Consider the following 26,985-nt stretch of genomic DNA (forward strand, 5'->3'; position numbering starts at 1 on the left):
GGCTTAGAGCCTCTTCTTGACTGCGGATTAGGGCCTTCTTGACTGCGGATAAGAGTCTCTCTTGACTGCCGATAAGATCTCTCTTTGACTGCGGCTAGATTTCTCATTGACTGCGGCTAGATCTCTCTTTGACTACGGCTTAGGGCTCTTCTTGACTGCGGATTAGGGCCTTCTTGACTGCAGATAAGAGTCTTTATTGACTGCAGATAAGATCTCTCTTTGACTACGGCTAGATCTCTCTTTGACCACGTCCTCCTTGTGAGAAGATAAACCCAAACATGTGGAGAGAGGGATCATGAAATAATGTGCTCCACAAATGACTTGAGGTATCCTCTATTTAAATGCAACGTTGATGTTGAGCTGGGTGTTTGTTTAGCTTGTTGGCCGACCTTGAAAATTGTCAATAATATGAATAAATTCATATCTCCATAAATACATGTCGGAATCAGATGATCTTTAGATCAATCCTACACCTCTCAAAGAGAGGAATCCAAAAAAAAATATCAGCTGCCATAAATAAGGTGACCCACATGGAATTTGGCCCTAGTTGCCAATTTTAACAAAAAGACAACAAATAAGATTAATGATTAATTAGCTAGCAATTAATGAAAAGGTATGTCTCTAAGGACATAACCGTTAGTGAAAGGGTACTTACCTGGCTATATATACAGGACACTCATTCTCATTTGTATCATCCTATATCAATTCTTTATACAATATACAATTTATAATTACTGTCCTATGATGGATGTCTTTTTCTACAAAGTATTTTAAATATTTCCACTGCGTATACGACTTTTGGTCGTTACAGAAACTCCTACATTCAAACAATTAGGGAATGCATGCAGTCATGAAGAAGTCAAAATTTCTCTAGTAAGCAACAAAGAAAATGAAGAGGAGAAAGCTTCAAATGCCTATTCTGCTAATCACAAGAAAAAAGGAACCTTCAAGAAGTTTGAAGGGCCTAGAAGAAAGATAGACCTATCAAAGATTGAATGCTACTATTCTCACAAGATGGGTCACTATAGAAGCGATTGTCCTGAGAATCCGAGGAATAAAAAGAGATATAGGGATCAAGCAAATGTTTCCAAAGAAGAACAAAACTGAAGAATCGGAACTAAAGGACTTATACTACTAAGTCCTTCTACTCTAAGTTTTGAATTGTTTTCCTTTATGCTTTGATTTCTAGTATTTATAGGTTTAACATGCTTTGGAAAAACATTGTTGAATTGTTTTGTTAAATCTATAGGTATCCCTCGAGATTGGATTAAGAGGGAGCCCTCACCAATTTTCCAAAGATGAGTATCTTACTCCTTGTATTATCTTTCATATTTTCCTTTTCTTATCTAGATGTGTTTATATTAGACGCTAATAACATTTCTTTTTATATTTTCCTTGTTTAGAAAAAACTTGCAAATATGCTCAAGGGCTATGGAGAAGATTTCACAAGAAAAAGCGATGGAATTGATGTCCTATGAGGTTTTTCTAGAAAAACAACTCAAAGGTACGTTTTAGATCATAAGTTTTGTTCTCTTTGTGATAAAGGTATATTCATTTAAATATGGTTGACATTACTAGCAAGTGTTATGTCTAGGACCTTTGAATCATAGAAATTCTTGTTTGGGTGATTAATCATTAGATTAAATCTACCTTCATTAAATCATTATGTTTGTGGAACACTAAAAGGTTCTCTGTAAAACCCTAACCTAAGGGTATGCTAATGTGAAAAACCTTAGTCTACTTAGGGTTACTGATGAAATCTAATATTATTCTTTTGATGTTTGGGGTTTTGATGGTAATGTCATATTTGGAGTCTTAGTATTGTTATGGAAATCCTATTCCTTTAGGGTTGAATTGTAATATGTTCCTAGACCTTAAGTTTTTGGTAATTGAGAGTTTATGAACAAAAACCTTATAATATATAGAGTAAGATCCTAGGAATGAAACCCTAGGTTTATGTTTGTTCATCTGATTAAAAACCCTACCCTAATCAAGATCGTTATATGTCTGATTTTAAATGTATTGATAGTTGTATCTTGGGTTTGTCCCATATTGATATGATTGTACATGATTATGAAATCCTAGATGTGTATATGTGCTAACAAAATTGCTGATGATTATAGTGTGTAAATTCTAGGGTTTGCAACTAAGCCCTAGTAGAAGTTTGATATTTAGGATATAATGATATTGTTTAGCCTTGATGATGAATCTAGGGTTCACAACAAACCCAGTAGAAATTTGTCATATCATGGAAACCTTAGATTGTGTTGTGCTTGGCTTTATCTGTTGACATCTAAGACTGAGCATCTCAAAGATGGAATCTAGGGTTTGCATTAAATCCTAGTAGAAGTCTAACATATGAATTCTAAAGTTGTTGGATACATTATAGAACTATACTTGTTTGAAATTGCTTCTAGAGTTTGCAATATCTTATAGCAGAGTATGTCATATCTCTGGAAGAATTATTGAGGCAATAGATAGAATGAGATTGATGTGATCTAGGGGTTATAACCTAACCCAAGCAAGAAGTTGAAATATAAAAGTATGTGTCTCTTGTTAGGTTTCTGATGTCAAAAGTCTAATGCTTCCATTATTATATGATTCTGATATAGTTAAGTTCATGCTTCTATATATGTATCTGGTTGTACTTGCTATCTAAGTTATGCAGGTACATAATCTTCAAGATGCTGAAGATATTCGTAAGTAATAAGCATGATGAAGGAAGTTATATGAATGATAATGATGACTCTGATAAGAATGATGGAAGCCATGAAAGATTCTCTGATGTTATAGAAAGAAGTTGATCTCCCCAAGTTAAGAGGGAGTCGAGATAAAAGGAAGCATATCTCCCAAGTTGAGAGGGAGGGCATATTATAGTCATAATGGATACCTTGAGGAAATTGGAGAATGCATATTGAGGTGCTACTGAAACAAGGAAAGATTTGGTTGTTGCATGCGAAGTAGGAAATAAAGTTGAATGATTGAGAAAAAATTTGTCAAGATTTGTTTGGGAAGCCTCTAGGTCCTACTATGATAAATTGTGAAGCAACATCAAGATGTTTGAAGACCTCAAAGGTTTGTGTTTACTTATGAGTATTTCAAAGATTGTTATTGATTGGGGTTGTGTTTGCACAGGAAAATCTCTCGAAGTTTTGAAAGCATGCTTGATGCTACCAATCTATTTGATCAAGAGAGATTTGATGTGTTGGGGCATGGTGTATCCCTAAGAGGACATCTGGTAGGCCTGTGTGTTGATGTCTAGTTCCTGAGTAGTAGGGAGGGTGGCGTTGGTCATAGAGCTCTGGCCTTGCATTACGCACCTAGTTCCCTGAGTTAATGGTCAGCAAGTAAGCCTAATGGTACCTAGAGAGGTTGAAATCTTTAGTCCATCTTAGTCCCACTCAGATAGATTGCCCTGATCAGGAATCTAGTCTGTGGCACCTTAAGTGCCTAAACTCTTCATAGTTCACGTGTTTTGAGATCTTCCATGTACTTGTATATGTATGTATGAATACCTCCCTATTTAAGAGGGAGTGTTAAAGAATGTAACTAGGTTCGGTCTTCACAATTATATTTGAGTCATAATGAAATGTATTTATCAAAAGAAAGAAAAAAATATATTATTATTGTTATGACTTATTAAAGCATGGGTTTCATGCTTGGGTCATCATGTTTTAGGTCAAAGTCCCCATTAAGGACTTCTAGGTTTTGTCTCGAGTCACTAAAGTCATTGTCATTTAAAGAGACCCTTCTTGGGCTTTTGAATCATGTAAAAAAAGTAATATTGAGTAAAATAAGTCATTTGTCATCTCCACACTAAGTCGGACCTTACCTAATCAAGTCGGCCTACAAGAAGGTAAATTGAACTCCAGAAAAGGGTATATATACAAGCAGTTCGATTCATTTGGAAGATATATCTCACATAAGTTCGATATCCAAGAGGAGGCAGAAAAAGTGTGAAATCCCAACAGGAGGAGATTTGCTGGAGAAGAAAAAATTGAAGTTTCTGGGTTGTCTCTCTCTCTCACCTGTGTGGATTTACTGGGCTATTTGCTGGCAGGTCGAAGTTACTGTTGGGTTGAAGTTTTGTTGGGCTACTGTTTGGTCGAAGATTTTGTTGGGATACTCCTGGGTCGAAGTTTTGTTGGGCTACTACTAAGTCGAAGTTTTGATGGGTCGAAGTTTTGTTGTTGCATCTAGGTCGAAGTTGTTGCTAGAAAGTTATCATCTAAAGAAGAATGGAAGGGTTGACTTGGTTGTTGGACGAAGTCTGTGTCTAGGTCAAGAAGTCTTGGATCATCTTGTTAAATTATTAAGGAAGAGTTGTTGATTGGGTTTTCACCTAGATAGGGGTTTTTCCCTGGTTGTCTATCTACATCTGGTGTATGTGATCTTTGTGTTATTGTTTTGGTAATTGCTTGATGAACTAAAGATAAAAGAAGAACAGAAGAAAACATACAAATATCACAAGTAATTATAATTATAAAGAAAAAAATTATGCCTTTTTTATTTTCTAACAGGGAAAAGGGAAGAAATCTCAAACTAAACTAGAAGCCAGCCAAGGGGGCAAGAAGAAAGATTTTTCAAATATTAAATGCTTCAATTGTCATGAATTCGGGCACTATGCCACGAAGTGTCCATAGAAAAAGTCAACCAAGAAGAACTTAGGAGGAGCAACAGGTAAAGCTTTGGCTTCACAGTTCGAGCTTGACTTCACCCTTATTGCATGCATGACCAACATAGTGATAGGGAGCATGTGGCACTTAGACTCTGGTGCCTCGTTCCACATGACAGGATGTAGAGACTTTTCCAGCGACCTAGAGGAGAAATATCTCCATATGCACATCGAGTTGGGGGACGACAGAATGTAAAGTGTGACTGGGATTCGTATAGTCACCTTTCAGAGGGAGTCGAGATCCCCTCTCAGACTCAAGGATGTTATGTTTGTTCCAGGCCTAAAGAAGAATCTCATCTTTGTTGCAGTTTTGGAAGACTGTGGTTATGATATGATCTTCAACAAAGGAAAAGCTATCCTGCGACACATAGCCACAAGACAAGTGAAGCAGATCGGGGTTCATGTGAAGAATTTATATAAGGTGGATGTGGAAGATTATGTTGCATTAAGCACCAAGGCGACAGAAGTGCAGAGCCACGATGTCGGTGAACTTTGGCACAAAAGACTTGGCCATTTGCATCATAGCGCCTAGAAGATTATGCAGAAAATAACCACTGGCATCCCCAAAGGAGCACTTGAGTAGCATGATGTATGCAAAGGATGTACTTTTGGGAAGTACACAAAATCTAGATTCCATGATCGGGACAACAAAGCACATGCAGTCTTGGAAAGGATCCACTCTAATGTTTGTGGACCTTTCTCAACAACCTCCACTACTAGACAAATATTTTGTCATTTTTATTGATGACTTCTCAAGGAAGTGTTGGAGCTTCTTCATGCGGAAGAAAGATGAGACATTCTCCAAGTTCGTAGAATTCAAGGCATTGGTTGAGTAAGAAACCAACAAGTAGCTGAAGGCTCTCAAGAGCGATAATGGATGTGAGTATGTTTTGAATGAATTCAAAAATTCTGTGCAAAAGAAGGCATTTGAAGAGCATTGAAAGCACCCCACAACCCACAATGGAATGTCATGACTGAGAGAAAGAAACATAGCATTGTGGGAGCTGCAAGAGCTATGTTAGATGACCAAGGCCTACCTCTACATTTGTGGGTTGAGACATGCAATACAATAGTCTACTTGCAGAACCAGAGTCCTCATCGGATTCTTGGTATGATTATACAAGAGGAGGCTTTCTCATGGAGGAAGTCAAATGTGTCGCACTTCAAGATTTTTGGAACCTCTGTTTACTGCCATGTATCCAAATAATCAAGGAAGAATCTTGAGCCGACAACGGAGTTGGGGGTATTTGTGGGTTACACAGAAACTCCTCACAACTACTGTGTGTACTTGCCATCCCTCAAAATGGCAGTTGTTTGAAAGGATGTAAATTTTGATGAGGAGAAAGTGACGTGGTGCTCTCTTGAGAGGGAGCTTCAAATCCCACCATAAGACGAGCTTTTATCTCCAAAGGAGGAGCCTCAGGAAGTTGTGGAGCAGCCACAAATTGAGGAGTAGAGTGTTGATCAATGGTTGTCATTGATGTCAACCCAAGCAGCACCAAGGGCTACCCCGATCTTGCATGAGCATTTTGACTTGACAAATTACTCTATTCTGAGTCAAGGATCTTCTCGATGGATTCTACTCGTCGAGATGTTTCCGTTGATATATGGCATGCCAAGTAATTATTCACGGTTTGAGAGATATTCATGTTTGAAATTAGTAACCCCAATTAGTGGGCTAAAACCCTATGGGGTTGAGGCATGGCACTTATAATTGGTTGTGTTCATTGAATAATCAATAATTAGTAATGTTATTTTTTTTGCTCCTAAAATCCCTTCAACGTTCACTTGTTGAGGACCCTCTCAACTCAAGACATTCATATAAATAATGACCCTCATATCCTTCTCTAGTAGGGATTTTGTGGCTTCAAATAGGTCATCGTGGAATTTTCGCTATAACGTTTTTTCTACGAAGCTTTAGAAGCTGAAATTATAACCCGTTTGAGCCGAAATCTTGATGAACCTCGTGACTGAATTTCAGATCTTGGTTCGCTATATTTTCGAAGATATGATTTGAGGAAGTTAGGGTTTTTTGCAGGCCCCTAAATTCCATGTCAAACAGGTGACGTTGGGAAAATCATCATTACTTTCTCTGTAAGCATTGAATTCAAATTTCGTAGATAGTCACAGAAAGAGGACAGATTGTAGTTTGTTGAATAACATTTTCAGGGCCAAAGGTCACAACAGTGACACGTGGCACTTTGTACAAGTTCACTCTACTGAACCAATCTATAATTAGGTCATCGTGGGAGATTGGGCATAACTCTTTCTTGAAGAATCCAATCTTGATCAGACATGTGGGGTTGGAAAGAGGACTTAGAGGGCTACAACAAGACGAAATTTCAAACCCTAGACATCTGAAATTACATAGATACAACAGATTCAATATCGAGCTCCTAGAAGGCAAGAAAAAGCATGCATTCAAGGATCACTACAGTAAGGACCACACATCAACAGTCAAGGGTAAGTCTCCTACAACAAGCCTCAAGGTATGTATGATTAGTGTTTACATTTGAAATATGAGTATCATCTCTGACATATGTTTTTGCAGAACAACGTAAGTATATACAGGGTCTCGGTTATATCTTTATGTCTCTATATGTCACAGTGAGTTTTGATACCACATTTCGGATGTCCTATTCTTGATACTACACTTTTGATGCTACACCAAGTCTGCTAAATCTATATGATGTTGTAAGTTCATGTTACTTGTCTTTTCATAGTTGATAGAATGGTCTATGCCGTTGTACTTAGAACTTGGTCAATCACGAGTCTAAGGTTTGTCATCAATTTTCATTGTATATATCTTTAGGTCAATTTTGGGTATAGTCTTGCATAGAGTCTAGGCCTATATCAAGAGTGGGAGTCTTTGTCTACTGCTACAACAAGTCAACAACAAAAGTGACAAGCACACTTCAGGTACACATTGTAATTGTAATTTGTATTTATTCATTATTATGCACTTACATGTGTTTTGTGGGCAGAGGTAAGTTGAAGGGTATTTTGTTTTGTTTTGGGATTGGTTTTGCCAGCCAAATTTCGCATGCAGCTAGAAGAAGATTCAAATACAACTTGAAGCAGGAATTCAAAAGCAAAAGTATCAAATCAAAGGAAGCATTGCAGTAGGACATCCTTTGAAGACATGACAACCATCCGTATATTGTGAAGAAGTGTCAATGCCAAGAGTCATCAATGTAAAGTTGTAAAAGAGTCATTGTAAAAGAGCCATGATTGTAAAGTTGTAAAAGAGTCATTTGTAAAAGAGTCATCATTGTAAAGTTGTAAAAGAGTCATTGCAAAATAGTCATTTGTAAAAGAATCATCATTGTAAAGATTGTAAAAGAGTCATTTGTGAAAGAGACATTCTGCCTAGAGTCGAAGAGGCAGTGTTAGGAGGTATATGAGTCACTGTTGGGATGATGTCATGGTTGGGTTGCAGGTCATAGAGTGATTGGGTATTTGGTCAAGTACACGAAAATCATTGTACATCTTATTGTATCGTGGATTGTTGTCCCTGGTTTGAGAATCCACAGTCTTGTCTTATTTCAATCATTATAGGGTGGCAGGGAGGTGCTAGGTAGGTGTATGAAGTCGCCTAAAGGTTGGAGCCTCTTAACACTTCAGGGTGGTAGGGTGGTTCTAGGGCGAGTTGTGGCTCGCTAGAGTGTTGGCGCATCCATTCAGTTGATTACTGAAGAAACCAGGGCGTTAGGGTGTCCTTCCAGTGGGAGCTGGAGAAGAATGCTTTTCTATAATTCTAGGAAGTTGTTGCTTGTATTTTAGTTGGGGCTGAAGATTACAGAATTTATTAGAAAAGCGTTTGGTGGTTTTTGACCCAAAGGGGGTTTTCCACCTAAAATTCTTGTGCCTACTGTGTTCTTTTATTTATTGTTATTACTGCATAAACATTAATAATAATTGAAGATTAACTAATTCTCTAAAAATATTTAAAAGTGTTAATTGCTAAGAAACACTGATTCACCCCCCCTCTCAATATTTCCAACACAAAGAGTGGAGACATCCACTCAAGCAGAACCATCCAGAGAGGGAAGAAAAAGAACCAGGGAAATTGATAGACTTGTGCAGGATGCAGAGGAGAATGTGGGAGCTCCTTGAAATTTGCACAGGCAGAGAAGAACACTTGAGAGGTACATGGCTCTAATGATTGAGCTTGTAGAGTATGAGCCATCCTCTTTCGAGGAAGCAGTAGAGCAACCTGTATGGGTTGATGCAATGGTGGAGGAATATGAATCCATTGTAAAGAACAATGTTTGGGAAGTGGTCCCAAGACCGATAGATAAACCAATTGCGGGTTCGAGATGGATCTTCAAGGTTAAGCATGCAGCAGATGGGAGCATAGAGAAGTATAAGGCCAGATTTGTGGCCAAAGGATTTTCTCAAGTTGAGGGAATTGACTATGAGGAGACTTTTTCTACTGCAGCAAGACATTCATCCATTAGAACAATTCTTTCTCTGGCTGCGCAGATGGGGTGGAAGATCCACTAGATGGATGTAAAAACAACATGTCTCAATGGGGTTATTGAGGAGGAGGTGTACATCGAGCAATCAAAAGGTTTTGAGACATTTGATCGAGAGTCTCATGTGTGCAAACTCCAGCGAAGGTAAACCTCTATCACATCTTGGTAGAAGGTAAATTGCTCATTATTGTCTTATATGTTGATGATTTTATTTTGACTAGTGATTACTGATCAGATCTTGCAATGAGGACCTTGCAAGGGAATTTGAAAGAAGGACATGGGTCTTATGCACTACTTCCTCGGGTTGGAAGTATGGCAAGTCGATGGGGAACTATTTGTGTCTCAAGGCAAGTATGCAAATGAGATACTACATAGATTCTGCATGGAGAGTTGTACACCTATGGAGACACCTCTAGTGACCAACTGGAGGAAAGAGGATGCCACTTCAAGTGAGGAAGTGGATGCTACTATTTATCAACAGTTAGTGGGTTCATTAATGTATCCTATGAACAAACGACCAGATATGTGCTATGCAGTCAGCCAGTTGAGCCAAGCTATGGTTAGGCCAACTAAATTATTTTCGAAGGCCGCTTAGCATGTTTTACAGTACCTTAGAGGCACTACCTAGTTCGGACTATGGTACAGACGGATAGAGGGAGTGAAGTTGTGTGGCTTCACAAATGCAGATTAGGCAGGGAGTCCATCCGACCAAAAGAGTACATCAGGTGGAATTTTCATTGTTGGGTCCACAACAATTTCCTGGTATAGTAGGAAGTAAGGATCTATGATGCTCAGCGCGGCAGAAGCAAAATGCATGGTTGCAATTCAAGCATCATGTGAGGCAATCTGGATGAGAAAGATACTTGTAGGACTGTTTGGTCAGATGATGGATCCAACTGTGATCTACTACGATAATCAAAGTTGCATCAAGCTCTCTAACAACCCTGTATTTCACAATCGATCCAAGCATATAGATATCTGGTAACACCATTTGCGAGACTGTGTGCAAAAGCAGATAATGTTACTATAATACATTCCAACAAAGGAACAAGACTCTGACATTTTTGACAAAGACTTTGTCAAGAGGGAAGTTCGAGTTCCACATGTGCATGATAGGGGTGGTTGATAATCCCTTTCTTGCTGAGAGGGAGTGTTGAAAAATGCAGCAATAAATTCTCAATTTGATTTTGCCTTGATTAAATTGAGAAAATTCGAATTTCCACATCAGCAAACAACTTGGATGCAGTTAACTTGTGTGACATGGCTTGTGTCACCCAATTTACTCAGTAAATTCAAATTGGAGGAGTTAGAGTTCAGTTAAGCATGTGTGATTGCTAGTTTGTAGCAATCAAGGTCAGTGATATCAATTTGTTTTCAATTAAACTAGTTTCAATGGTGCAGTGAGACTTCAGTCTAACTCAATGATCATCCAGTTAACTAATCAATCATCCCAAAATTTAGTGCATGCAGAATTTGAGTACCCCAGCTGGGGGGAGATTCCAAGGCAGTGTAACATCAGTTGTAGACTAGTCTCGAGTGTACAGGTGTTGCATGCAGTCAGATGATCAACCTTGGGGATTGTGCAATCAATTTGAGGAATTTCCTAAATAATAGGAGCCTAATTTCTCAAGGAATTGTGCAAGGAAATAGGGGCTCAAGCATAGCCGGAAATTGACTAAGTCTAGGTCAGAGCTTCTCAGTGAGCAAAGAGATAGGTTATTCACTAGAAAGTTGTGCTCAGTTGAGCAAAGCACTTGTAATACATCTTTATTCATCATATTAATGCAAGCAGGCATAAGGGTTTTTCGCAGATTGCTTTCCCCTAGAAAAATATTGTGTGCATGTGTGTTATTTCTCATTGCATGTTTGTGATTCATGTTCTAAATTGTGAATTGAATTCTGCAGAGCAATAGAGTAAGTTTGTGTATTGTGATTTTGGTTAAAATTTCATGAGCGGTTGCAAATCTACACCATAATTTCTACAATAATCTCTATGTGCCTATGTATGCCCCTTCACAGGCACATGTGAATTGGGGGGATTTGAACCTCGAACCTCCTCGCACATAATACTTCACTTTCACGACCATTGCCAACTAAGTTGTCCCCAGGGGCTATATCATCAACTAAATAATTATTTAAAAGGCATGAAGGATTTGATATTATAATTTTAACAAAATAATAAATAAAAATAATTTTAAAAATTTCATTATAAAGATAAAAATCACATTTTTACAAAGATATATTTTTTCAAAATTGAATTTCAAAAATGAATATAAAAATATATAACTAACACCTTAAATTAATACATATATACAAATTGTGATGTTTTTTTTGTATCTAGAGGAATCAACAACTGGGTTGGTGTCGTATTCACGTGACATGAGGTCGATTCCAATTGCTACCACTATAACCTCTAGGTGCCTACGCATGCCCCTTCCACAAACATAGATGAATCAAGGGAATTTGAACCTCAAACCTCCTTGCACATAACACATCATTTTCACGATCATCACCAATTGAGCTACCCCAGGCACTATTCAAATTGTAATGATTATGACTTACTACATTATCAATAAATTACAATGATTATGGCTTATTGCATTATCAATAAATTATATGTAAAAAGTAGATATCGCAAATGCACATACATATTTCTAAATATATTCACATGCACAAATCCAACTGCGTGGATTGAGGATAAACAAATAAGATAACGAAAGCCACACAATTTTCCAAGAAAAATCCATGAATTAAAAGCGAAGCAATATTTTTAAACACTATTTATAAAAATATTTACATTTTTAATATCTAATCTTTACTTAATAACCTTTGTAACTCTTCACATTGAGCACAAGTTATTGCAACTTGCATAGGAGAATTTCCATCTTTATCTACCAGCGTCTTATCTCCTCCAGCTTTTAATAACTCCTTACAAGCATCCAAGTGCCCCCATCCTACATATTTACAAAAGTGAGATAAAGTTGATTATCTCTATCATAATATTTGTTTATTCTACCTCGTACAAGTAGATAAAATATACATAAGTTTGCCACTAACAAAGCATATGCAAGGAGATAAGGGGAGAAATAAGGATGCGAAAAATAAACAAATCCAAAGATGTGTTGATTTTTGTAACTATGGTCTGTCTTCGTAACACATGTTTGAGTCATTATGAATTTGTAAAGCATATTTTAAATGCTAAGATTCAAAAGCAGAATTATTTTTATTCAAAGTGCCATTGTGACTTTCAAAAGAAGAAATTAAAATTTTTAAATTAAAGTTTTGGCTCCAAAATGTAAGGTGGACGTCCTCCTAGTCAAGTCGCCTCCCTAATCCTAATAAGCTAAGTCGGCTCCAGCAAGGGACACGTCCATTCAGCCAAGGGAAAACTATATAAAGGGCCTATTCGGTCTCCCATATTGCCAAGAAACTAGCTCGCATCTTCTGAGGTAAATGTGCAAGGTATGAGGCAGAGAAAGTGGTATCTTTGAGGCAACATATGGGGGCATGAGAAGGGATGGTCTAAGGCAAGATTCTAAGGCAGCTCGTGTGCACCTTATAAGGTAATTTCGGCCTACTTTAAAGCATTTAATTAGCTTGCATTTGTGGCATTCGTTAGCTTGAACTCTGAGCTCGCATTTGTGGCATTTGTTAGCTTGAACTCTGAGCTCGCATTTGTGGCATTTGTTAGCTCGAACCCTGAGCTTGCATATGTGGTATTATGAGCTTGTACCTGTGGCATCTAAGACTCGCATGTATTGAGGTAGCTTACATATCTAAGTCATAAATACAGTACTCTTAGGCAGCAAAGATCAGAGGTTGAAGGTAGTGAAGGAAGGTAATTATGTGACTATTATGAGGGCTAGTAAAGCAACATATCAAAGGCAAAGAACAAAGTATGTTTTGGGTCAGATTGACTTGACTAGGAAAACGGACCATAGACCATGTTTGACGTAGTTGTTGACTTAGATGTGTCTTTGAGGAATTGGACAAGTCTCTATTGAAAAAGGTTGTTGGGTTTTTCCTTGTAAGGGTTTTCCCAGGATATATCTCTTGTGTTCCTGTGCATATGTCTCTTTATGTTCTTATTGTCTTATATGCTATGTGGTTGATGTATTTCTGTGTAATTATTGAATGATAAAAATGTTAATAAGAGTTGAAAATATAAAAAATAAGTATCAGTGTAAAAGACGCCTTAAAAATCAACATGGGATTAGAGCTTGGTAAAGGATGAAAGTTGAAGGTCACAGGTCTTATTGATGAAGCACTTTTCTCTACTCAAGAACTAAGTTTAGATTCAAGGAATTGAAGCAAATGTTGAAGTATCAGCCCTCAGCCTATGAAAACATCGAGAGTACTTCTTTGTTCTTGTTAGGAATAAGTGGAAGTAAGGTTAAGCTATGATTACATATCTACTCTACTTTTTTTGATATTTAGTGACCTCTGAGTATTGCAACATTTGAGGCTTTCAACTTATATTTGGCATTCAAGTTTCCAATGACAATCAAGTCTTGATATCTAATGAAATCCATATTGTTGTGATTAAACCTCTTAGTATGGTTAAGTCCAAGCATCTAATGGAAATCCATGTTAGAGTCTAGTAACTCTAGAAGGATGATCTTAGCTCTTTGAGGTCTAAGAATTAAAAGTAAGAAGATGGAACCATGTTACGAATGTCCCTACCTCTGTTGATAGTAGAAGTATGGATTTTGTGACAAGTTTAGATACTCCTTAATGGCAACCATATCTTAAGTACCAAATCAAGTCATAATGTTATCTCCAATTCGAAGGTCAAAGCATGTTTGATTTTTTGAAACATCTAAGGCATTTGTATTGCATCTATGTGGAAGATCTATCTGAATTCTTGTAATCCATGATTAATCTTGTTTTTTTATCTGTGAAGGAGTTACATTGTAAAAGATTGAAGGATTGTCATAAATCTCTATTACGAAAGAAATTTGGAGAAGGTCTTCTTAAGTAAACTTTTGTCAGACGGAAGAGGTGATCTAAAGACTTGGAATGTATTCGCATCAGTTTGGATCTTGCATTAACAAAACCCAATTAATTATTGTGGTGATGCCCAAAACATTGTGAATCCTTCCTCACTGCTTGGTACTTCGCTTAAGGGAACTTGTATTCTTACATTAAGGGTCTATTTGTTAAGGCAAGATCTAATAATGGTTCCAAAACATTGAAGTATTTAGCATTGAAAGATAAAAAACTTGATGTAAGTAGCAGAGCACAGAGTTACCTTCTAAGAGTCATTGAATATCAGTTGGTGAAGAGAATCTCAAATCCTTACTATAGGTAATGAAGGGTGACAGAATCATGTATCCTAGATTTTCATTGCTCACAAAGATATCATTGACAGCTGGTTTACATTTATGGAGTCATGACGAAAATCTTGAATTGTTACAGTAGAACACAAAGTCCTTGCTTCGGGAAATAAAGGATGATAAGGTATTTCATGGTGATAAGTGTTGAAAAATGTAACTAGGTTCGGTCTTCATAAAATGTATTTATCAAAATAATTTTTATTATTGTTACAATGACTTATTAAAGCATGGGTTTCATGCTTGGGTCATCATTTTATTAGTCAAAGTCCCCATTGTGGACTCTTAAGATTAATAAAGAATCATTAGAGTCAGTGTGTATTTTATGAGACCCTTATTGGGCTTTCAAACGATGTAAAAAGAATTATTTTTGAGTCAAAAATGAATTATGTAACCTCCACACCAAGTCGACCTCAAGAAGATCAAGTTGGCCTCAAGGAAGGAAATTCAACCTCATTGGAAGGCTATATATACAAGGCAGTTTGACTTCATTTGGAGCATCTCACTCTCTCACACATAGTTCGATATTTGAAGTTGGAAGCTGGAAGCTGGGAAAAGTGTGAAGGTGAAGAAGGAGGCTAAAAGGAGTGTAAGTTTGGTCAAGAAGGAAGGAGAGGAAAAAATTGAAGTTTTGGTATCTCTCTCTCTCTCTCTCTCTCTCTCTCTCTCTCTCGTGTGGGCTAGTTTAGGAGATCGAAGTCTCCTCGTCAAGATCGAAGCCGTTGCTGATGTTGGACGCTGCCAAGTCAAAGTTGCTAGGGTCGAAGTGCCACTACTACTAGGTCGAAGGTTGGATCGAAGAAGGAGAGGCTAGCTTGGTGTGGAGGAGGTTTGTGTCTAGAAGAGTCTCAAGAAAAACTATTTAAGGAAGAGAATTTTTACTAGGTTTTCCCCTAGATAGGGGTTTTGCCCAGGCAGAGTCCCTACATCTTATGTCTTGTGTTTTCGTGATCTTCGTGCACACATAATTTGGTAATTTCTTGATGAAAGATAATATAACAAATGAGTAAAAGAAGCCAACATAATTCACAAGTAATTATCAAGAAAGAGAAATCTAACCCTAATCCTACTAACATTGATTTCTCAACATGGAATCAGATCTAAGGTTGAAGAAGGTTGAAGATCACTTCATTGGCTTGAAGGAAATGATTACTCCCTATATGAGAAGAATGGGATTCAATTCTATAGGAATATGGATCAAGAAGATTGTCTACTACTTATTCAACAAAGTCAAAAGTCAAGGGTTCTTCGCTGCACTTACAAGATCACTTAATGATGATAATGCATGGATCATTGATAGTGGAGAATCAAGGCATATGAAAAGGGAAAGTAAACAACTACAAACTCTATCAAAGGAACCATCTTCCCATGTAGTGGAATTGGGAGACAACAGAAGCAATAATGATAGAGGCCTGGGATCAACATCTTTGACGCTGGAGAATGGAACAAAACTACATCTCAACAACATATTATATGTTCCAAGTTTGAAAAAGAATTTGCTTTCAATTTCTTTCTTAGAAGATAAAGCAGATAGAGTTGTTTTTGTTGATGGAAAGGTCTTGTTTGGGGAAAAGGTTCAAGTATTGAAAAGCCTAGGGTTATTCGAGTTCATGAAAGAAGTTTGTATAGAGTAATTACACCACCTCCTCAAGCCCTATTTCATATGGAAATCTCTCCTATTGAGCTATGGCATAGAAGATATGGTCATCTTCACTACAAGGTCATTCCCACTCTTAAACATCTAGTTCATGGCATCCCCGATATCAAAGAAGATCGTGAAGGAGTTTGTAAGGGATGCTCTTTGGGAAAACATATAAGAAAACCATTTTCAAATAGTGAAACAAGGTCTAAAGAACTATTAGACCTCACACATTCTGATTTGTGTGGGCCCATGTCTGACAAATCAATTGGAGGTCATCTTTACTATGTAAGATTTATTGATGATCACTCTAGAAAGACATGACTCTACCTTCTCAAGAAAAAGGATGAAGTATTTGAGAAATTCAAAGAGTTTAGATGCGAAGTGGAAACCCTAACCGAAAGAAAGATAAAGACTCTGAGATCCGACAATGGTGGGGAATACACTTCTAAAGAATTGATTGCATATTGTAAAGAAGCAGGAATTAAGAGGAAGCTTATTGTTCCCTACTATCCCGAACAAAATGGAGTGGCCAAAAGAAAGAATAAGATAATTGAAGGAGGTATACGAACAATGCCCTTTCATAAAGACTTACAAAAATTTCTATGGGGAGAAGTAGCAATGGCAACCGTATATATTCAAAATAGAATTCCTCATAGAATTCGTGATAATATGACACCCGAGGAAGCATTCATAGGGAAGAAGCCAAGTGCGTACCATCTCTAAATCTTTGGGATTCCTGCCTATATACACGTTCAAAAGGAAAAACGAAAGAAGTTAGATTCTACAAGCATCAAAGGGATCTTCATTGGCTACAGTCTCTCCTCAAAGGCATATAGAATCTACATCAAGGAAGGAAGACACATTGAAGTAAGCAAGGACGTTATATTTGAAGAGAATCAAGCCTACAAAAGATCGAAGGATATTCCTATTGATTTCGATGACGAAGATTTACCCATATTTGAAGAAGAAGTACAATCCGACAACCCTTCTACAAATCAAGAAGAAAAAGAAGGACCAAGTGATCCTATTCAACCTGTGGTCATACCAAGCACAAGGAAGAGGCCAAATTGGTTAAAAGCTACTCTTGAAGATGTTGAAGGGCATGGAGTTGCGAAAGGAACCTTTAGGGAAAGAAAAAGGCCGAAGAGATATTCTGGATACGCTGCATATATGACAAGACTAATTGAAGTAGAACCATCTACATTTGAAGAAGTTGCTCATCAAGAAGTATGGAAGAAAGCTACGCAGGAAGAATTTTAATCCATCATGAAGAATGGGGTTAGAGACGTTCCTAGACCTAGTGACAAATAGGTTGTCACCTCAAAATGGATCTACAAGATCAAACACGTTATTGATGGAAGCATACATAAATACAAGGCCAGATTTGTTGCAAGGGGTTTGTCTCAAAAGGAAGGCATAGATTATGAAGCAACCTTTGCACCCACTGCGAGGTGTACTACCATTAGATCTTTGGTTTCATTGGCTGCTACAATGGGATGGAATAGCCATCAAATGGACGTGAAGACAACATTTATGAATGGGACCATCAATGAGGAAGTATACATTGAGCAACCCAAAGGCTTTGAGGTAAATGGCAGAGATACTCATGTCTGAAGACTCAAGAAGGCCCTGTATGGTTTGAAGCAAGCTCGTAGGGCATGGTATACAAGAATGGATGCATAGCTTCTAAAAATTGGGTTTGTGAAGAGTTTCATCGATCCAAATCTCTACATCAAGGTCATGAATAATGAGCCAGTCATTATTCTATTATATGTGGATGATTTATTCATTACAAGTGTATAGAGAAGAACACAAGAATGCAAGAAGATGCTGGAAGTTGAATTTGAGATGAAGGATCGAGGACTGATGCACTATTACCTAGCTCTGGAAGTATGGAAAAATCCTGGGGAGATATATTTGGGGCAAGGAAAGTATATCACTAGGTTGTTGCATAAATTTGGGATGATGGATTCCAAGCCCATGACTACTCCTATGATCACCAATCTCAGGAAGTTGAGGGGCTCTGACTCAAGTCTCGTGGATCCTACCTCTTATCATCAGTTGGTAGGTTCTTTGATGTATCTGGTAAATACTAGGCCAGATATATGCTTTGTTGCGAACATCCTCGGTTAGTTTCAGTTGGAGCCTCGTCATGATCACTGGATAGATGCCAAGCATATATTGAGATATCTTCGTGGCACGATACATCACTGCCTAAAGTACAATAGCAAGGAAGTCAAGTTGATTGGCTTCATAGATTCTGATTGGGGTGGAAGTGAGACCGATGGAAGAAGCACTACCGGTGGATGCTTTAGTTTGGGATCTTCCATGATCTCATGGATGAGTAGAAAGCAAGATCTCGTTGATTTGAGTAGTGTTGAAGCAGAGTACGTGGTTGCATGTGAAGTAGGAAAGGAGGTTGTATGGTTGAGGAAGCTTCTGACATATTTGTTCAAGAAGCCTCTAGATCCTACTGTGATTAATTGTGATAATCAAAGTTGTATCAAGATGTTTGGAGATCTTGTGTTTCATGCTAGGACGAAGCATATCAACAATAAGTTCCACTATATTAGGAACTTGGTGCAGGATGGGATCATGAAGCTAGTATGTCTCGACAGACGATCAGGTAGCTACTATACTAATAAAGTCTCTTCCTAATAAGAATTTTGAATATCTTAGAAGCATGCTTGATTTAGTTGATATTGTTGATTTTGTTGATGATGATAAAAGTTTGGAAGAGATTTGTTATGGCCTTGTGTGAGACACATTTCCTGGGAGGACATTTGATCGACACTATGTGTTGATGTCTAGTTCCCGAAGTAGGGACGATGGTGTTGGTCATGGAGCTTTGACCTTTGATACACACCTAGATCCCATGGTTGATGGTTAGCACGTAAGCGTGATGGTACCTAGAGAGGTTGAAAGCTTTAGTCCATCTTAGTCACACCTGGATAGATTTCCCTGGTTAGGAATCTAGTATGTGGCATTGTGATGCCTAAATTGTTGAGAGACCTTGGATTCAGGAATCTAGTTCATGGCATTGCGGTGCCTAAACTCTTCATAGTTCATATAGTTTGAGATCTTCTGTATGAATACCTCCCTAATTAAGAGGGAGTGTTGAAAAATGTAACTAGGTTCGGTCTTCATTAAATGTATTTGTCAAAAGATTTTTTATTATTGTTACAATGACTTATTAAATGATGGGTTTCATGCTTGGGTCATCATTTTATTAGTCAAAGTCCCTATTGTGGACTCATAGGATTAATAAAGAGTCATTAGAGTCATTGTGTATTTATGAGTCCCTTCTTGGGATTTCAAACGATGTAAAAAGAATTAATTTTGAGTAAAAAATGAATTATGTAACCTCCACACCAAGTTAGCCTCAAGAAGATCAAGTCGGCTTCAAGGAAAGAAATTCAACCTCATTGGAAGGCTATATATACAAGGCAGTTCGACTTCATTTGGAGCATCTCACTCTCTCACACAGTTCGATATTTGAAGTTGGAAGTTGGAAGTTGGGAAAAGTGTGAAAGTGAAGAAGGAGGCTAAAAGGAGTGCGAGTTTGGTCAAGAAGGAAGGGAAGGAAAAAATTGAAGTTTTGGTAATCTCTCTCTCTCTCTCTCTCTCTCTCTCTCTCTCTCTCTCGTGTGGGATATTTTAGGAGATGGAAATCTCCTTGTCAAGATCGAAGTTGTTGTTGATGCCAGAAGTTGCCAAGTCGAAGTTGCGAGGGTTGAAGTGTTGTTGCTACTAGGTCGAAGGTTGGATCGAAGAAGGAGAAGCTGGCTTGGTGTGTTGGAGGTTTGTGTCTAGAAGAGTCTCAATAAAAACTATTGAAGGAAGAGAATTTTCACTGGGTTTTCCCCTAGATAGGGGTTTTTACCTAATAGAGTGCCTACATTTTGTGTCTTGTGTTTTTGTGATCTTCATGCACACATAATTTGGTAATTGCTTGATGAAAGATAATATAACAAATAAGTAAAAGAAGCCAACATAATTCACAAGTAATTATCAAGAAAGAGAAATCTAACCCTAATCCTACTAGCATTGATTTCTCAACAATAAGGATATTATTTTAAGGGTTTTAACGGCTAAGTAAGATGAAAATTGTTGGTTGTAATGGTGGTATGATATTGTTGCAATCTACTATGACTATAGGTTACCATGCCCCTTCTTGTAATTTGAATATGTTAATATCTATGCAAAGATCTACGGTTTGCAAGCAAGTTCTAAGCCATCCCCAAGGTTATGAGTGTCTAGGGTTTGTAAACTCTAGCAACGTCTTGAGCATGTAATACCAAAGGTTTGTATGATATGATTGATGATAAAATTAAATAAGGATTCAAGCTTGAGGGTCTAAGGCTCGAATTTGGAATTATCTTGGGTTTGTAAACCTCAGCTCGAAGACCCTAGGATTTGTAGACAAAACCCTAATACTATAATTAATCTAGCGTTTGGACTTAAAACCCTAGATGATCATTGACAAAAGGGTTGAAGTTAGTCTAGGGCTTGTGATCTAAAGCCCTAGAATGTGTTGCTACTGCCTAGCTAATTGTTTGTAAACCCTGGTATGCCAAAAGCAGCTGAAAAAGAAAAATCTTAGGGTCTATGGATAAAACCCTAGGATTGGACATTTCCTTTGAAGATAGAACCTCTAGAAAGGGATGGAATCGTGATGATGATATGAATAAAGCTAATAAAATTGCAAGTGGATGCAAGGTAAGGAGGGAGATGACATGTTCTCAAAAGATATGTATTTTACATCTCTCTTATTTGATTATTGTTATTTATAGTAGTAGGTTTATTGTCCTTAAACTCTTTGCTTGATTGTAATTATTCTTCCATGATCTTCTAATGAGGATTGCAAGTACATAATGAAGGCTACCAAAGAATTGGCAGCAAATTGAAGAACAAAGCAAAACAGTGACAAAGAGACTCAAGGTGATGAGAGATGAGATCTAGACTCGGAGGAGCAAACTGCCTTGATCCATGCCAAGACAAAGTATGATTGGATGGCGTGAAATTCAAATTGAAAGATTGTTGAAAATTGATAGCTATGGGATGAATTTCCTTGAATAAAATTTCATTCCCGACCTTTCTAAAGTGACTTTCTAAAAATAGAAATTCATGTCTATCTTTGGAACCATGACTTTCCAAAAATAGTAAATCACTTTCCATCATTTCGTAATCATATATATACGATGGAAAATCATTGTCCTTAATCAATCTCAATGGTTTAATTTTTAACTTAATCATCAATATTACTATTATTATTATTATTATCCTCTTTATGATATTATTCCCCTCAATGAATGCATATGTTACTCTCTCTCTCTCTCTCTCTCTCTCTCTTAATGGTTTCATTTCTCTCTCTCTTTAATGCTCTTACGCACCTCTTACACTCTTTTACACAATTTAATAACTCATCATAAGAAGATTCCTCTTACACCTCTTTAATGCATAAGTTACACTTCTCTCCTAAATGCATAAGTTACACTCCTCTCCTTTATGGCATAAGTTACACTCTTGTTTTGGCATATGTAACTCCTCCTCAAAGCAGAGGAGTTACTCACTCATGAGTTCGACCTCCTTGCTTTTCCTATATATTTGTGCCTCTCATCCTCACTTGACACACTTAATTGTGCTTGTGAGAGGAGAATTTGAATTTGAGAAAGACAGAGTTGGAGAGTCTAGAGGAAGATTGAGAAAGAGAGAAAGAGTCTTGAAGAGAAAGACTAGATCTTGGAGAGTCAAAGTGATTCAATGTTTGCATCAGCTACTGTTGTTAGACATCTTCTTCAGATTTGGGTGGACTTCTTCATTATCTCATTCTACTTTGTATCTCCGTTGAACAATTGATTTCTAATAGAAGAAGAATCTGGTTGGGATTTCCCCTTGTGGGTTTTTCCCTGGTCATTGACCTAACTTCTCTGTGTTTCATTGAATTCTTGGTTGTCTTCCATTGTGCATATGGTTTATATGGTTTATGTTCTATCTACAATTACTTAACTTATTTGGTAGCATAAAGAAGCTCTGGATTTAAGTGATTGTAACAGCATAGAGCATCAAAATTTCAACATGGTATCAGAGCTTTGGTGAAGACAAGCTCCATTTTCAGCGCTCTTTCTATTGAATTATCTCTTGTTGTCAACTCCATTTCCAACTCTCTTTCTGTTGGAATATCTCGTTGTTCTCTCCATTTGCAACTCCTTTTCTATTGAAATATAGCTTGTTGTCCGCTCCATTTGCAACTCTTTTTTTGCTGAAATATAGCTTTGTTGTTCACTCCATTTGCGGCTCTTTTTATGCTCAAATATAGCTTGATGTCTGCTCTATTTGCAACTCTCTTTTTGCTAAAATGTCTCTTGTTGTTCCTTCTACTTATTGCACATTTTCTGTTGAAATTTCTCTTCCATTTTGCTACTGAAATATCTATTGTTGTCCCTTTCTATTTGCTGCTAAAATTTTGAGCAGATCAATATGCCTTCTACTTTAAGAATGAAGAGAAGTTGGTTGATGCTTCAAACTTCTTCCCTTTGAAGGCCAGATTGGATGTTAAGTTATGGTATGTTCTATGCTTAGAGCAATTTACTTATTTTTCTTATTATTATCCACAGATTAGCAATCACATGTACATTAAGTAAAGTGCAGATAGAACATTAAACGATCGACAGAAAAACAAGCCAAGACAAGAGACATAAGATGTGGCGGCTAGCCAGGGACAAACCCAATATGGGGAAACCCTTTGATCAAATCTTCTTTTATCTTCAATAATTCAACAGAGAGAAATAGTACAAAAATCTGATTTACATCAGCAGCAACAAACCTGAGATCAGCCCTAAACTAGGGTAGTCGATATCTGTCAAACCGACGGTCGGATCTCCTTGATTCCTTCACCAAAAAATGCAGCCTTATAAGGAGAGTCAGGTTCACCTACTGCGCAGTCCAGAGAGAGAGAATGATGGTCAATGCTGGTCAAACTTTTGATCTGCAGTTGCAGCCCTAAAATCTACGTCCTTCCTTCCACACGTGTGAGAGAAGAGTATTTTCTACGCAGGAGAGAGAAGCGACTCTTTTCTACGTAGGAGAGAGAGAGAGAGAGATGTGATGAGAGTGAAGTGTGCAAATGAGGAGAATACTCCTTGTATTTATATTCAAAACGTTGGGGTTGAATAGATGCCATTGTTGGGCTTCTGAGCCTACATAAGTTGTTGGCCAAGTTTGACAATTAGTCCATAATCAAAATAAATTCATATCTTCATAAATACTTATCGGAATCAGATGATCTTTAGATCAATCCTACACCTCTCGACGAGAGGAATCTAATAAAAATATTATGATCCATGAATAAGGTGACCCGCATGAAGTTTGGCCCTAGTTGTCAATTTTAACACTCCCTCTCAACTAGGGAGAACTTCATCTGCAATCTATCAAACCGTCACTACTGTCCATCCATCAAATGCACTGTCCTGTATGGCTTGACCCTTCTTGCTCTGCTCTGCTTTGCTCGAATTATGAAGAAGAAGAAATGATCAAGGATGTATCATACCATCCTCCACTAACCCGAAGTCAGTCTCAGAGTGTGTACCACTCTCACTGGTCCCAAACCAATATCATTGATCCCAGATCAATGAAAGTCATCCTAGCATAGGAAGTACGGTAGATACAATGATGCATCCATCGGTACTACTATGGTCCCTATCCTCATTTCCCTGCTCATTGATCAGATGAGAGGTACTTCCCATGAGTCCCGGACTGCATGGCTAGGATGCCTCGACAAGAGAACTAATCATCTTGTCCACAGGAGAACGAATCATCCTGTCCCACAAGAGAGCGAATCATCCTATCCATAGGAGAGCGAATCATCATGTCCTCAATCGCCATGGAGAACACATCATCCAGACCCACAGGAGAACTAATCATCCTGTTCCATAGTCGCCACAGGGTGTCACAAGGGAAGGTTGAACCTTTTACCCTGTACCAAGTGCACCAACAGGGGTTGGTGAGTCACCCTGTGGTCATGTGTCGCTCCAAGAAGTACCCTGCGTCCCCCTGGAGCTCCCAGAGCTCAGTGCATCATACTTGACCCTCATCGGAGAGTCTCTGAACGACACCAAGTCATTCTCGGAAAGTCGAGAATTTGACCTTTCCTAGGGGCTTTGTTAGAATGTCGGCGACCTGTTCATTTGTACTGATATGTTGGAGCCTTATTGCTCCTCGCTGCACCATATCTCGAATATAGTGGTACCTGATATTGATACACTTGGAGCGATCATGAAATACAGGATTTTCTGATAAATGGATCCTGCTCTGGTTGTCACATAGAATCACGGTGGTATCCAATGTAAATCCAAATAGCTCACTGAAGAGCTTTCGCAACCAGACTGCCTCACAGGAGGCTATTCTAGCAGCAATATACACTGCCTCAACGGTGCTCAAAGCCACCAACTTTTGCTTCCTGCTCATCCAGGATATCGAAGCAGATCCCAAGAAGAAACAGCACCCGAAAGTGCTCTTACGGTCCACCACACTGCCTGCCCAATCAGCATCAGTATATCCAAGTAGTCTCACATCTCCGACAGTGTATCTTAACCCGTAAGTAATTGTGCCACGAAGATATCTCAACAGAGTCTTGGCACCAATCCAATGCATGTGGTGAGGTTCAACCATATGTTGACTCAACGTGTTGACTGCAAAGCATATGTCTGGATGGGAGTTCACTAAGAACATTAATGCTCCGACGAGTTGACGATACTCGGTGGCATTTCGTAAAACAGGTCCAGCAGCACTACCACTTAACTTTTTGAAGTCAAGCTCCATCAGGGTAGTTACGGGCTTGCAGTCCACCATACCGAATCTTTCCAATATCTTGACCACATATTTTCCTTGAGATAGGAAAATTTCCCCTGGCTTCTGCCAAACTTCAAGTCCTAGGAAATAATGCATCAGTCCTAGGTCCTTCATTTCAAATTCAGAAGCCAACTCCCTCTTACATTTGTGAATGAGAGGGTCTGCACCTGTTAGAAAGAGGTCATCAACATACAACACCAGTATGAGAGGTTTGTCATCTTCAACCTTAAAGTAAAGGTTGGGATCGGCTTCACTCCTAGTGAATCCCAGCTTCATCAAGTAGCTATCGATCCTCTCATACCATGCTCGAGGTGCTTGTTCCAACCCATAGAGGGCCTTCTTCAACCTGCACACATGCTTTTTTCGATCATAAATCTCAAATCCTTTGAGTTGCTCCATGTAGACCTCTTCTTTGATTGAACCATGCAAGAACGCGATCTTAACATCCATCTGATGTAGTTTCCATCCTTGTGAAGCCGCAAGGGCTATGATCGAGCGGATGGTGGTATATCTGGAAACAGGTGCAAATATCTCGTCATAGTCTATACCTTCCTTCTGGGAGAAGCCACGAGAAACAAAACGAGCCTTATAATTTTCCGTACTTCCATCAACTGCATGCTTTATCTTGTAAAGCCATTTAGAAGTGACAATTGTCTTGTCCAGGGGTCTGGGAACCACTTCCCAGACATCATTCTTCATAATAGACTCATATTCTTCGGTCATAGCATCCTTCCATACTTGATGCTTGACGGCATCTGAGAATGATGAAGGCTCATTTTGAATGATCGTGCTCATGATGGTCAGGTATCCCTGATACCTGTTTGGTTTCTTACTTTCACAGAAGGTTCCTCGGGGTGCAGCGTGTCCTTCAGCATCATCAAGTGTCCCCCTAAGCCATGAAGGCCTCTTCCTAGAAGAGGAAGGCTCAGGTGGAGTAGGATCCATAGGATCCATGGGTTCTTCCACATCGGGTATTGTTTCATCATCTTTCTCTTTCAGTTCCCTGGTGTCAACTTCTTGAGAGCTCCTCACTGTAGGAGGATTATTCACCTTGCTGAGAGCCATATCTTCGTCAAAGGTGACATCATGACTAATCACGACTTCCCTTTGACCGGCTACATAGATTCTATAGCCCTTAGTATTTTCACTATAGCCCACGAAGATTCCTTTCTTTCCAGATGCACCCAATTTGTTCATTTTCTCTTTCGGCACATGAAAATATACAAGGCTTCCAAAAATTCTAAAATGAGATATGTCAGGTTTCTTACCGATGAACATTTCTTCGGGAGTCTTGGAACCCAATGCTTGATGGGGGCATCGGTTTTGTACATATACGGCGGTGTTTGCAGCTTCGGCCCATAGAAACTTCGGAAGTCTTTGATCATGAAGCATAGCATGGACAACTTCCACAATTGTATGGTTCTTCCTTTCCACCACACCATTATGTTCAGGAGTGTACGGTGTAGTAGTCTCCCTCTTAATGCCAGTCTCTTTACAAAAGTCATGAATTTCATTAGATTCATATTCAGTCCCATTATCATTCCTTAAGATCTTGATCTTCTTTTCGGTTTGGTTCTCAATCAAGGCTTTGAAGTGTCGAAACCAGGAGAACACTTCATCCTTCTTTTTCAAGAAGTATATCCAAGTCTTGCGAGAATAGTCATCTGTAAAAGTGAGGTAATATGAATATCCTCCCAAGGAGTTCACAGGCATCATACCAGATATGTCTGAGTGAACTAACTGCAATATATCAGAGGTCTTGCTTTGGCTTGAGGGGAATGGTCCCTTTTTAATCTTTCCTTCAGCACATCTGAGACATACACCTTCTTGCTCTAATCTAAACTCGGGCATCCCGGTCACCATTTTTCTTACATCAGGTAGAGCTTTATAATGAAGGTAAGCAAACCTCTGATGCCATAGTTCGGACTGAAGAGATGTGTCACAAGACATGACACCTAGTGGACTTCCTCCAACCTGATATAATGAATCAACTCGAAACCCAAGAGT

General features: G+C 38.4%; 1 protein-coding gene across 7 annotated transcripts in view; it reads right to left on the reverse strand.

Annotated features, from left to right (window-relative positions):
• LOC149183493 (uncharacterized) overlaps nucleotides 1-26,985 on the reverse strand; it is a 467,968-nt gene that overhangs the window by 198,090 nt on the left and 242,893 nt on the right. Inside the window, exon 8 of one of the 7 annotated variants that reach the window (XM_089417145.1) lies at nucleotides 11,777-12,107. The exons of the other annotated variants lie outside the window; for them this stretch is intronic. Coding sequence (XP_089273271.1) covers nucleotides 11,962-12,107 — 146 coding nt within the window. The 3' untranslated portion in view covers nucleotides 11,777-11,961. Of the gene's footprint in view, nucleotides 1-11,776; nucleotides 12,108-26,985 lie in introns of those variants that run through there. 7 annotated transcript variants of the gene reach the window in all.

The sequence above is a fragment of the Pinus tabuliformis genome, chromosome 3_2 (genome assembly GCF_031772625.1).
Source record: "Pinus tabuliformis cultivar Carrire ecotype Pingquan chromosome 3_2, CPIR1, whole genome shotgun sequence".
Classification (NCBI taxonomy): domain Eukaryota; kingdom Viridiplantae; phylum Streptophyta; class Pinopsida; order Pinales; family Pinaceae; genus Pinus; species Pinus tabuliformis.